The 14,159-nt window shown below is 37.3% G+C and overlaps 1 protein-coding gene and 1 pseudogene across 1 annotated transcript; one reads left to right on the top strand and one right to left on the bottom strand.

The window, feature by feature from the left end:
* Positions 1-5,414: 5,414 nt before the first annotated feature.
* LOC139881573 (uncharacterized) lies at positions 5,415-8,880 on the bottom strand (annotated as a pseudogene).
* A 3,548-nt stretch (positions 8,881-12,428) lies between these two features.
* On the top strand, positions 12,429-13,917 carry LOC139881572 (inosine triphosphate pyrophosphatase). The gene is made up of 8 exons (XM_071866020.1): positions 12,429-12,552; positions 12,628-12,692; positions 12,772-12,835; positions 12,931-12,940; positions 13,088-13,119; positions 13,206-13,318; positions 13,624-13,700; positions 13,797-13,917. Exons 1-8 carry the CDS (start codon positions 12,429-12,431, stop codon positions 13,915-13,917), a joined length of 606 nt encoding a protein of 201 aa, XP_071722121.1.
* The last annotated feature ends 242 nt before the right edge of the window (positions 13,918-14,159 follow it).

The following is a 14,159-nucleotide window of genomic DNA, read 5'->3' as shown; positions in this document are numbered from 1 at the left end:
CAATATCTTGATGTTAAACATAATAGAGATTTCCTTCGTATCACATATGTCAATTATATACGGAACGTTAAGATATGACAAATAATCACTCACATAAGGTACGTAACCTTCTGACGTTGTTCCGATTGATTTATTCCACCTCAGCAAAGCTCTGGCTGAATACTTGAAAACGGATAGTTAACGGAGCCGTTAGAGTTACGTAGCGGTCAGCCACACTAAACTGGATCCAAATGTTAGAAGGATTATAGTTTAGCTGGCTAAATATGATGTTAATTTGTTCAGGGACTGGTATATTTAGTTTGATGTTTATTTAAGGGGTCAGCGTGTAATTATGCCAAAAACAATGGATATGGTCACGGAAGAAAAGGAATATATATGAGAAAACAGGCAACTAAAGATTTTGTGACTAAAATCTAGTAGCCAGTCAACAGAAGATAAACTAAATAAATAAATAAATAATAGATAATTAATATATGGAGAAAAAAAATAATGGAACATGATCCATTAAAATTGAGTCAAATCACCAACTTTTATGAAAGTAATTTCTTTAATATTAATTCATTTTTTTCTGTAAAAGAAATATAAATTTTTTTCGTTCTTTCAGTATATAATTACATGCTTGCACACATATGAAAGAATATTCAAAAGTAAAATAGGTTTTACAAAAAAAAAAGAATGGCAATTGCTCATCGCTTTCTCATTTTCAAGCTCTTGATCGTCTCAGTCATAGCTATCAGTCTCTCCTCCTCTCTTGGTACATGATGTTTTATTTTATTTTTTAATTCCTTCAAGAGTTTTTAATTACAAATCAATGTTATGTTTTTTATTAAAAAAATTAATATATAAAATGTGTACGTTTTGTGTCTAGGACTCATTCGATCTCAATTCGTATACTCTATTTATTTTTCGTCACTTTTAATTAAAAAGTATGGATTGTTAATATATATGCAGGTGAAGCAGCGCCAATATGTCAATCGAAATGTGAAGATCAACCAGATTGTAACGGATTTTGCCGTCGAGTTGGGTTCAAAGGAGGGAAATGTTATCCACCATTGGAGCAATTCTGTTGCTGCGATCAATAATATTTGTGATTGATGAATAAAATAAAAAGAAGATGGAGAATGTAATAATTACAGTATGTTTTGATTTTATGTAATGATCTTCTATGATTATGATATCAATGAATCAAAACTTGGTTATATAAGTTCGGCCCATGTTTACATGGGCTACCTTAATGGGCTTATAATAGTTTATGGTCTAAAATAACAAGCTAATGTTAATATAGGATACCCACATGTCAGAAGTTTTATTTTTTAGAGAAAGAAAATTGATAGTAGATACTCGCTATAATATCCACGAGAAGACATGAACAAAATGGAGTCATGGTGATATCTGATCGGACCCTTTTTTTTTGCCTCACGACAATTTTTTGCGAAAGAGTCGAATTTTTGTGTTGGATGAACCATTCGATCGGCACTCCTCTGTTGTATGACTATAGTCCTTGTGGAACGACAGTATGAGTCCGACTGCTTCCTATTCGCACCCATTCTTATCGACTTTGGATAACGAATGGCATTGGAGAGAGACTCTTGAATAGCCATGAGAATTCGGCTCCACGGAGCGCTCAACGGAGTGCACTTGTCGAACCTTGACAGGTACTCTAACCTCGAATTGTCTTTCTCTCGAGCTGGCTCTCGCCCTTCGTTCTGATTTCTCTTCTTGTCATTTCGACTTCCTTGGCCTTTATCATCGGGCTTTCGCTTCTTGTTGAAATTTCTATTCTTGTTTGTCTCTTGCATCACGTCTTCTACCAGCATCTCCTCCTCGCTTTGGCTAAGAGCTCCACCATAGTCCTTGGGGGTCTCTTTGCCAAAGTAGCCGTGAGTGCCTCATTGGTCGTGCCGGTGGTCATGGCAGCGACACTGACCTCGGGCGTTAGGTCCGGGATCTCGTTGCACGCGTCCATGAAGCGTGCCACGTAGTCACGCAGACTCTCGTTTCAACGCTGGTGAACCAAGAAGAGAGATGCCGAGCTTCAGCCTTGTACTTGCCCCCCGATAAACCGATGCATGAACTGGTTTGCTAGATCATAGAAGCTGTCAATAGAACCGGCTGCAACATTCGAAACCAAATTCGAGCAGCGTCCTTTAGGGTCGTTGGAAAAGCTCAACACCGAATGGCGTCAGAGAAACCATGAAGAGTCATAGAGAACTCGAAGACTAGGATGTGGCTTCTCGGGTCCCCACGCATGTAAACTTTTTCATATTGGGTATCTATATCTTATCGGGTGTTGGCTCGCTGAGCACCCTTTGGGAGAAAGGGGATGGGCCCATCATGTAACCGCTGTTACCAAACGGCATCGGATTGGCTCTATGGAAAGGAGTCGGCATGTTCCCATAAGCAATCGAGTTTCGATATGCAGCCATGGGCTGATATGTTGGAGGAGGCATTGGGTTGTAGAAGGGTTGCGCGTTCGACACATGTCGATTTTAAGCTGGGATAGGAGCTTGCTGAATGGCATCATTTTATCCCTTGAGGCGCCTTTGGATCTCATCCTTTATCAATCGGTCTAAGGTTTCTGACAAGTAGGAGTGAGTGGGCATGGCACGTGGGAGACCTTGTCAACCTCTGCTCAAGCTCCAACGCAAGTCTCGAGGATGAGGGGATCGACTCTCAACTGTGCCTTCAGGCAAATCTCCAAAGTTCCTCGGGTCATTTAAGATGTTGTTTTGTTGAGATTTAGACAAGAGCTCGTCTCGAAGATCCTCTCTTATCCTTCCTCAGGTGTCGTGATTGGCAGGCAGTCGACCCTCTCGCTCACGCCTTCGAGTTAGTGAATCACAAAGGTCGTCACGAGAGTTAGCTTGACGCCGAGTATTCAGGTCATCATGCAAGTCTCCGCCGGCGCGTGGAGCCACCAGGAGTCTTCTAGAAAATTCTTCGGCCAGGATTGGCCTTCTAGAGTGTATCTGGGCATGACGAGTATCTCGATCGTTTGGTCTCAGAGAGCGACCGACTCGACCCTCGAGAGAGGCCTATCTTCTGAGAGGTGATCGGACTGGGTCTTCAGTAGGACGAGATAGGTTATTCAGATCAGCAGTGTTACGAGAAAACATTTGAGGTTCTTCATCGGCAAAGTTACGGTCACCGGCGGTAGGTCGACCACGACAGCGGGGGCACGGAGAGGGAGCGACGGCCTGAGCTGGCTAGACCTCTCAGCCATCGTCGGGATGCACCACTTCAGATCGGGTCCTGGACAACATTTTCCAAATGCAAAAATGCTAACCGGACTAAGAAAGCGACTTGCAAGAACAAGAAATCTTGTATACGTATCCCCACGGTAGGCACAAAATGTTTCGTCCACGGATCGATAGTGTAGAAGAGTGGAGAGCACGCGCTTCTTGTATGGTTGTAGTCATCCTTGATCCAAGAGAGTGGAGGATCCTAAAGAGGGTGGTTGAGCGTATACGACCTATCCGGGCCAGCAAGACTTTCCTAGAGACCGGTAGCTAAGCTAGGCTTTAGGAGTAAACACTAGTCTCAGAGCCGAGAGGTGTTGAATGTGTGTACTCGTGTTTATGATGTCTCTAGTGATATAGAGAGAGTGTACGGAACCAAACTAGTAAGCTAAGGTTGCGGACAATTAGATGATCCATTAACAAGTGTCATGTCAAGGACTATTTATAGAGAGTCACTGGGGTTTATCCAGAAGTGACCATTTTGCCCCCCCGAGTGTGAGTCATGACGGTCAGGAGAGGGAGACTGATAGACCCATGCTGAAAGGGGTCTTTCTATCGGTCTCTGTCTAAAAGTCTCGAAACTGACCAAACAGGTTAGGTTCTATCCTTGAGCGAGCCTCTCTATACCGGTTAGTAGGACTCACTCCCGGACTCGATCTTCCTAAAAGTCCTTTCCCTATCACGGACAATAGATATTTCAAGTACAGTGCATGCCACTACAAAACAAACTAACCGCTAGACGATAAAGACCGATTTTATATACTATCTCCGTTTTTAATTAAATATTGTATTTTTTATATATTTTATATAAAAAATTACAGTTAATTAGAGACGAAAAGAATACGGATATATGTATATATATGGAGCAGCTTAAATATTCGTGGAGAACTTTTAGTTATCTTGAATCTTGACCTAAACTCAAAAATTCAGGAGCCTGTTAAACCATGAAAGATAGCGGGAATTAAGTTTGTTTTTTAGAAAAGATTTCTCCAGTCGTAAACTTCCATCTAGCTCAAACTATTAATTAGATATTCAACGTCCATATTTAAATGTAGCAATTCCAATCGGTATGATTAGGTACCGATATAATCGGGATGAAAAGCGAAGCGGAACCTCTAATTAAGTATACCAACAATAATTGGTACAATTTTTATTTTATATATATATTAAATGTTCTTAATGAAATTTTTAAAATTTAAGATTGAAGAAATGAGAAAGTGCCTTATTTACCATTAAAAAAATATTAATTTGTATAAATCGATTCAATTATAATTATATGCAGTCGTCAAATTCTTTCATGAAAATATTCTATGATGATACGTAATTCCTAAAAAACTGGGTTTCTTTTTGCAAAAAGCACTGTACAACAAAGCACTGCGGTCTAAAATCTCGGAAAGGTAAACAATCATCCTGAGAGAGGGCTGGAAAATTCCAGGAATTAATTCTTACTTTAGGAATTGCTAAACTAGGGAATAAGAAAAGGTGGAAGGTTATTGATTGTCGTGTATATTGAGCGTGCTTCATCTAACTATAGACATTCGTAAATGATATATTTTTATTAAAATTGACAAAAATTTACATTTTTAAAAGTATATGGAGCAAAGATAGAGTATTCTGAAAAAAGAAAAATAACGACCGCACCCATGAGATCTCACGAATTCAACAGGTCAAATCTTGAAACTTTTTTCTTCCTTAGATTCTTTTGCTTCTTTTTATCCATCCTAAAAATGCCTATTGAATTGCATGATATGATATCATACCCTGACTTTATTATCCATCATTATATCATCACGCAGTATTTGTGGATTGATTTCCATTTGAATTTAACGTATTTGATTCTAAAAACCTGAATTTAAATTAGAATCGGATCAAATACAACAACAAGTCACAATTTCGTCGAATCGATCATATGAATCTACGAATTTTAAGCACAAGGGCCTATAGAATCGAATCAAATTGATGTAGAAAAATTTGGATTTATATCCGATAAGCTAGCTATTAGTACAACAAATTATCATTACTCTTAATCAATTTTTACATCAACACAGAGAAAGAAAAAGGCCAGCTGCTGGTATTAGAACTAGAACATATTCCTAGCTAGAATAGATCTATGCTTAACTTAGAATCCAAAAATTCAATTCAATTTAACTTAATTACATTACATATATAAATGGATCATTTGTTTGCGAGAGAAGATGACGAGTATAATAAAGAGGAAGCCGAAAAGCTAGAGTTATTGCTGTTAGGAAACAAGATTTGTCCAGATGAAGAAGTAGTAGAAGAGTTTTTATTTTTCACGAGCAGCAGTTGACTTGAGCAACACGTCAACCTTTGCATAGTCTTCCCTGATCTGATCGTGTCTAATTTCCTTGAGCATTGCAGATACATCTTTCATTGTGGGTCGATCGTCTGGCGTGGAGTTCACGCAAAGTAAAGCGATTCCTAAGGCTTGCATCATTTCTTCCTTTTCTGATTCTGGTCGAGAAGATGCTACTAGACTTTGGTCTAGGACTTCCATGCCTCCCTTCCTCTGTCTAACCCAATCCACCAAGTGGAGTCCGTCTGGTATCGTCGGATCGATCGGCTGCTTCCCTGTCAATACTTCCATCATTACAACGCCGTAGCTATACACGTCACTCTTCTCCGTTATCTTCATCATGTACCCATATTCTGTTTTAACATAATTAATCAATTAGGTGAAATGTATACAAAAAATCTAAATTTAGAAGATTTCGTAAATGTCAGCTTATATTTACTTACCGGGTGCAATATATCCGTAAGAGCCAGCGACCGTATTGGAAGACCTTCCGAAATCTCCATCTTGGACAAGCTTGGCGAGGCCAAAATCGGCAATATACGGCTCGAATTCAAGGCCAATGAGGATGTTATTAGCCTTGATGTCTCGGTGAACAATCGGAGGCACACAGTCGTGGTGGAGATAAGAAATCCCTTGTGCGGAACCCAGTAGGATGTTATATCGTAGGTCCCACTCCAGAGCATTTCCCGCCCTCTCATGTAGAAGACTTCCTAAGCTTCCATTAGGCATGTAATCATACATGAGCAGTCTAGTGCTTTTATTCCAACAACAACCCAAGAACTTGACTATGTTCTTGTGTCGGATAGAACCTAATGTCTTCACCTCTGCTGAGAAGGAATCACGAACGCTACATTTCTCATCACCAGCGGCCATTGTCAATATCGGCCATAATTTCTTCACTGCTATCACCTCACCATTTTCCATATCGGCCCGATAAACAACTCCTGAACAGCCTTTGCCTATCACATTACTATCGACAAGGCATCTCAACACCTGCTCTACTGAGAAATTCAGCTTTTGAAACGGAGTGAATTGCCAGGGCCATGAATTATCACCTAATTCGGAATCATCCTCGTCGTCTCTAATACTTCTTCGCGTGCGCATGACCGCTATTGTCCCCATGATCACCATGACCACTGTTAACGTGATCAAGAAGGCAAGTGCAACTTTAAGCTTCCATGAATTTCCAGCATCGTCTCTATTTTCTCTCCTGCCAGAGCCACCACTCGAGGAAAAACACGAGTCCTTGCCAGAAGAACAAAGCCCTTCGTTTCCTGCAAGTTCTGCGGGTACTAGCTGTCTGAAAAGTTTGTTGTCTGGCAAGTTTCCGGTGAAGTTGTTGTAAGATATGTTGAGAGTAACAAGATTGACTAGACCAGAAAGTGGGTTTAGATCTCCCTCTAGGTTGTTATGTGAAATGTCTAATATCGAAAGCTTTGTCAGAGTCGATAATTCTCTAGGAATCGATCCGCTCAGTCCATTGAAGCTGAGATTCAGTGCGATTTCAAGTGATTCGATCCGACCAAGTTCCACTGGTATGCTCCCATTAAGTTGATTGCTGCTAAGATCGAGTAATTGGAGATTCGAGCACTGGCCCAATGACAATGGTATTGAACCGGAAAACGAATTCCTGCTCAAAATGAGCTTGTTTAGTGATTCAAGCCGGCCTAAACTTGAAGGAATCTGACCATATAATCGGTTTCCAGAAACATCCAAGACTTGAAGTCCTGAAATCGTTGACAATGAATTAGGGAGGGGACCTTGTAAGATGTTGTTGCTGAGATCCAATAACTGAAGTTGTGTGCAACTTCCAATCTCATCCGGGACTGGTCCTGAAAGCCGATTATTAGCAAGATCAAGAAAATTCAAGTTCTTTAAACCACCAATGCCTGATGGAATCCCACCAGCAATCCGATTGTTTCCAAGCCTTATCCTCACCAGGGAGCTACTACCACTGCCGATTCCATTCGGTATCGAACCCGAAAGATCATTATCCAATAACAGAAGCTTGGTTAGGTTTTGAAGCTGAAAAATCCCAGGCGGAATGCTACCAGTAAGTGAATTATGAGAGATGTCTAGTGATTGTAGACTTGTACAATTAGCCAAACTTGTAGGAATGCTCCCTTCAAGCAAATTCGCCCACGCGAAGAAAACTGTCAACTTCGACAACATTCCGATCTCCGGTGGAATCAAACCGGAAATCTGATTACTGTCTACTTGCAGCTGAACAATATTCCTAGCATTTGACAGGTTCGGTGGAATCGAACCGGACAAGTTGTTATTACTAAGCATAACATCTTCAAGATTCTGGATTCGTCCTAACGACAAAGGAATTATCCCCGATAACGAATTCAACGAAAGATCAAGCATTATCAAACTAGAACAATTTCCAATCTCTTCAGGAATTACACCAGTTAGACTATTTTGCCACAACATCAATTGTTCAAGCTTGTTAAGCATACCAATCTCCACCGGAATAGAACCAGAGATGCTATTTTCGTAAAGAAACAAGTTTTGAAGCTCAGAACAGTTACCTATCTCAGAAGGAATTTCACCAGACAGCATTGTTGTATAAATCGACAAAGTCTGCAACTTTGTTAGCTTTCCTATCGACGAAGGTAACGTGCCGGAGATTTGTGTATCGGCAAGACCTAATACTGTCAGGTTCGTACAATCTCCGATCTCTTCAGGAATTTTTCCACCAAGTTCATTGTTGCCGCCAATTCTAAGCTCTTGGAGACCGGGAAGTTTTCCGATTTCCGGTGGGATGAATCCTCCGAGGCGGTTATCGAAAAGCACGAGACTTTTTAAAGTAATGCAGTTACTAATCTCAACTGGGATTTTTCCGGTCAACTGATTAGAACTCAAAACCAAGTTTTCTAGCTTTTCAAGCTTCCCAATACTAGCGGGAATGGACCCCACAAGTGTATTCGAACTAAGGTCGATGACCCTTAACTCCGAACAGTCTCCGATATCGAAAGGGATAGTCCCGGTCAGGTTCGAACCGGAAATAACCAGTTTTTGAAGTGACTGAAACGTCGATAGATTCTTAAAAATTGGGATTTCGACCGGGATTGATTGAATATTGATCTCAGAGACAAAACCCAGATTGGAACAAGTTATGAACTTCCATTTACATGGATTAGAGTCATGATTATTCCAATCGGAGAAGAAAGAAGAAGAAGAAGTTGAGGTGTGTATCCATGAAAATAGAATGGAAGCTTCATTATTAGCGGAAACAGAGGTTGTTTGAAGATTAAGCAATACTAGAATTAGTATTTTTATTAAGAATGGAAACCTCGAAGTTGAGAAGAAGATCGACATTTGCGTGTATAAAGCTCAATTTCCAAAACCTTCTTCTCGGGTTTGCATCATTGGGTTCTGGGTAAATTGTGTTTTGTTTTCTCTCTCTTGTAAGTATAGCTTGCTTGGTTTGAACACAAACTTGAAACTAGAACTAGTAGTGTTCTGTTTCAGTCTCTGTTTTGGTAATAGATTAAGCAAATCGAAGCAAACTTTAAAAGAAAAAAAAAAAAAATTAAAATTATCTTGAGATCAACAAATCCACCACCCCCAAGATACCTTTCTTTCTCTCTCTCTCTCTGAGTCTGAGTTAAGGGTTTTCTGAGTTTTTATATATAATAATTACTGTATAATAGTAATAAAATAATTAGAGGGAGTGAGTGAGGAAGAAGAAGAAGAAGATGAGACGCACAACTTGTGTAGTGTAATGAGACCATGACTTCATTTATATATCTATCTCTATCTTTTCTGCTAGATACATGTACATGTGTGTCTGAGTGAGTGAGTGAGAGTGAAAGATTTTTATAATAATTTTTAGATTAGATTAGATTAGGGTAGTATTGAATATTTTTTAATTAGAATATTTTATGAATTTTAAAATAAAAGGTTAAAAAGTTACAGAAACAGACACCGAGTATACTCTCTTCCCCTCACTCCCACTTAAACTAGTTGTTTATTGGAGACGAGGAGCATGACAGAATCGGCCCCATCAAATTAGTGCGGTTCGAATTTTATCTGTTTCGAATCGATTCATTGACTTATGGACAATTCTTGTACCAAATCGAACCGGGTGGGAAAAAACCGATCAAACCAATGGTTTTGACCCAACCGATCATAGTGGTTCCGTTTGATTCGGTTAACATTCTAAAATGGTTCGGTTTTGATTTTTTAAAAGTCAATGTCCATTTTATTTTAATTAATTTGATTCGATCGAGTCGGTTTTTGATAATAGTATATTCATAATTCCTTTCGATCTTAATATCTTCAAGTCGATTATAATCTGAATAAACTACACAAATTTCATCTTGCACATATATAGATTCAATTATCATGTGGATCATTTGTTATAACAACATAGAAAATTCTATGACCAACTAAAAATGCAAGTTTGAAAATTTTTGATTAAAATCGAAATTTTTTTCTGATAAAACTCATTTGAAGATGGTACGATTTTGGTTCATAAATTTAATAACCAAAATTAATGGTTTGGTTGAATTTTTTTAGAAAATCGAACTAAAATCGATTTTGTCCAACCCTACGAATTAAGTGTCTACCCTAATCGCCATTTAAATAAACCAACCAGTTACTAATCAACGCTCAAATTGTTTTGGTTTTGAATTTGATTGTGTTGATGAAACTTAGCCAACTAATTGTACAATAAAAATAGTTTTTAGTTCATGAGCTGGTGACAATAATTTCGGTCAAAACTAACATAATATCGCCTTTTTTTTTTTGATAAATATAATATCGCCTTTTGAATTAGAGAATCTCCTTATAATCATAGGTCACACGAATGAATTGATATCAATTATTAATATTGAAATAAGTATGACACTTTTGGTTGTTTTGCAATCAGTATACAATTACAATAGTGTAATATTTCTTCCGTCTCTAAATACATGCATCTTTATTTATATAATTTACATAAATAATAGATATGTAATTTAAGTAGTAGACTAGAAATAATTGAAAACACTAATTCGCCTTCATTCTTATATAGACACACAAATGTCTTTAGAAATGTCTTTGGGTAACTATTTCAGCTTATCAGGAAAATAGCAAAAAAGAAAAGCAGAAGAGAGTGGCGTGACCCTGAGAATTTTGGCTTATTTACTTGTTGTAATGCCATTGTCACCCATATAGCAGAAAGTTCCCCTACTCATGTGTACTCGTGTGGTGTTGTGAGTATGCTCCCTTTAATTTCAAAATGTTGTATTTTTATTTTATTTAAAATGACCAAAAATATATATATATATATATTTAAAAGTATTTAAAGCTGTCAATCATGATTAAGACATCGACTTCAAGAGTTTAAAAATTTAAATTTCGATGAATTTGAAGGAATCCAAAACTAGACGGCATATATTCCCAAAGAGCACATAATCACTTGACCGACGATCCCAATTGGATTGGAGATAATATGTACACAAGTGGGTCAATCTAATCTTAAAATTCAATTTTAATACCATCCTCTTAATATAAATACAAATTTTTACATATAATTTATATTGAAAAATTTATATCTATTTAGAACGGAAAGAGTAAATTATTTATTAAAAAAAGTTATAGTAAGTGAAAAAGAATGATAAAAAAATTCATTTGAGTGGGATCTTGTTCAAGCCTTCAACACATCCCTTGTTTTGAGGCCATTTCACGTGAGCAAGGGAATCCAATTTTTGCCTTCCACTATACTATGCCTAACCAAACCAATAACATTATTCTAATACAATATAAATAAACCTTATATTATACACTTATTTTTTTTTTTAATTTTATATTATACACTTATAGTATATGGTTTTCTATATAAATAAATTTTATAAAGCAATAAGGTCCGAGATATAAATTAGTAAAAAAAGTAAACGGCGAAAGCCCCCTATTTTAAGGGTCCGTCTTTCCTTGGGAATTTAACCCCCATTTGAATCTTAACACGTTTTGCTTCCTGTCACAAGCTTACTACTATTATTCAGAAAATTAATTATTAAAAAAGTAAATATTTTGGAGTCTTTTTTGAAGTTATATGTGTTTATTAGTTATAATAAAATACTACGTAGGTGTTTATTGTACAGTCTTTTGATTAACTCGATAATTGGATTTTCTACTGTTTATTGCGGCTACTTTATTAGACTTGCCATTCATCGATTAGGATTTCAAACAAAACTGTAGCGCACTGATTTTTAGACAAAATATTTTGTGAAGAAACTGAAAAAAGTTAAGAAAATGATAGTTTCATCCATAATTTTCATTGAAATAAAGCAAATATAAGTTAATTTACGTTATTATTATCATTTTTTATTTTTTTTACTTTTGTTCACTTTATTTATAAAATATTTTGTCCAAATATCAAGTCTCAAAAGTATTTAGAAACCTTTATACATCACTTATCGTCTAATAATTCGACATTTTTTCGTTCGGAAGGTTGGGGTTGGACCCCAAAGAAACGATTATGAAAAATTTATGGATAAATTATAATAAGAATAAAAAATAATATTATTATGATGTTAAATTATTTCATCTATGGCCGGCCACGATTTGATCGAATGATTATAACATCCGTCTTATTTATTTAGATTGAAGTTTTAAATCCTGCTGGGACATATAAAAAGAAATTTCATCTATGGATATAATGATATTTATCTCCTCAGTGGACCGATCTAACAAAATCTATGAGAGTGAACAAAAAAGGCCCGTGGGCCTATTATTTTTATTGGATGACATTGATAAGCCCAACAACGTGAGATTCTAAAATATGGGCCTTATGCGGGCTTTTTGCTTTCTGTCTGTAAAATTAAGTGATAGAGTCCGAATAGTTGTTAGTTAGCGAGTGAAAGAGTCGTCTCTGTCGAAGAATGGCGGCGAGAGGTGTGGTTCTGCCACGGCCGGTGACATTCGTGACGGGTAACGCCAAGAAACTCGAAGAAGTCAAAGCCATTCTCGGTCAATCCATTCCTTTCCAATCCCTAAAGCTTGACTGTAAATTTCCTCATCTCTCTCTCTCTCTCTGACTCTCTCCATATCTCTCTGCTACTAATTGATTGATGTTTACAGTGCCAGAATTGCAAGGAGAGCCAGAAGATATCTCCAAGGAGAAAGCTCGTTTGGCTGCTCAACAGGTATTTTAATGCATTATTAATTATTAATTAGTATAGCAATATATGGTATGAGGATGTGAAATTTGAATTGTGTATTTAGGTTAATGGCCCAGTTTTGGTGGAAGATACTTGTCTATGTTTCAATGCTCTTGGCGGTCTTCCAGGTACAAGCTGCTCTTTTCTTCTTAATAATCATTCCCTTTATCACAGTTACACAGCTCTTGTACTGATTGATTTTTTTCTTTGGAACCCTTTGCAGGACCGTATATGTAAGTATTTCTCGTTTTTCATTCATGGATTTCTTCTCGTGTATCTACTTGTTATCATCATTTTATACTATGCGTTCGTTATCTGTTCAATCATGTGTCTTCTGGAATTTGATTCTGAACGTTGGAACTGATTTTTTGAGCTTGCAGCAAGTGGTTTCTGCAAAAGATTGGTCATCAAGGTTCTAACTCTCTTTCTCTATCGCCTGTTTGCTACTACTTCTTGCTTAAACAACTTGCCAATTCTTATATATTTACTCATTTGTAGGTTTGAACAACTTGCTGATGGCCTATGAAGATAAATCTGCTTATGCATTGTGTGCATTTTTTCTAGCCCTGGGCCCCAACGAAGAACCTCTGACGTTTTTGGGGAAAACTCCTGTGAGTTTTCATATTCTCCTGTTTACTTCCCTGCCTTTTTACTTGTGTTAGTAAATTCCAAGCATGCTAGATATCGTTTAAGTCTTTGATTGCAGTGTGATTTGAGCAGTTTCTGTCGGAGACTAATCACACTTTGCTAAGATAGATTCTACTGATTAATATTTCAATTTCATTTATCTCAGTTTAGTAGAAATAAACCTAGGGTTCTAACAGATTAGGTGTATACATAATGGTTGAGGATTATGAAAATGCGGTAATGCAATCAAGTTCTAACTGATATATGATGTCTGGCTGTATTATTATAGGGAAAGATAGTTCCGCCTAGAGGACCGACTGATTTCGGATGGGATCCAATCTTTCAACCTGATGGCTATGATCAAACGTAAGCTTGTCTTTTACCTATTCTATTGTTGCTCTGATCCTTTGTTACTTTAATACTCAAAGCTCTTTTGGCTAATTGTGCTATTCTTTGTGACAGTTATGCAGAGATGCCGAAGGAAGAAAAGAATAAGATTTCTCATCGGTACAAATCACTTGCTCTGTTGAAATCCCACTTTGCTGAAGTTGGTTATACTTTCCAGATGGACTCTTCTAACTAAGAGATTATTATTATTCTTATAATGCACAAACAGCTTAATACTTTCTGTTTATTCTAAATAGCTCGGTAAATGCATCTGTACAAAGTCTCTTGAATTCGCTTGGCTATGCAATTGCATTTTGGCATTGGAATTAAAAATCTTTGAATTGCTAAGATCCTGATCGACGATCGTATGGTTTGAGACGTCCAAATTTTATTGGAATGTACATATTAAGTCCATAAGTACTAAAGCCAGGCGTGTTC

The sequence above is a fragment of the Rutidosis leptorrhynchoides genome, unplaced genomic scaffold, assembly GCF_046630445.1.
Source record: "Rutidosis leptorrhynchoides isolate AG116_Rl617_1_P2 unplaced genomic scaffold, CSIRO_AGI_Rlap_v1 contig172, whole genome shotgun sequence".
Lineage (NCBI taxonomy): Eukaryota > Viridiplantae > Streptophyta > Magnoliopsida > Asterales > Asteraceae > Rutidosis > Rutidosis leptorrhynchoides.
The sequence above is the reverse complement of the archived record's forward strand: the minus strand, read 5'-3'. Positions and strand labels throughout refer to the sequence as shown.

Bases quoted from the DNA above. Each gene is read 5' to 3' on its own strand.
- LOC139881572 (XM_071866020.1), top strand. From the start codon at position 12,429: ATGGCGGCGAGAGGTGTGGTTCTGCCACGGCCGGTGACATTCGTGACG. The intron at 13,120-13,205 runs GTTCTAACTCTC...ACTCATTTGTAG, and splicing joins GCAAAAGATTGGTCATCAAG to GTTTGAACAACTTGCTGATG. The intron at 13,319-13,623 runs GTGAGTTTTCAT...GTATTATTATAG, and splicing joins CGTTTTTGGGGAAAACTCCT to GGAAAGATAGTTCCGCCTAG.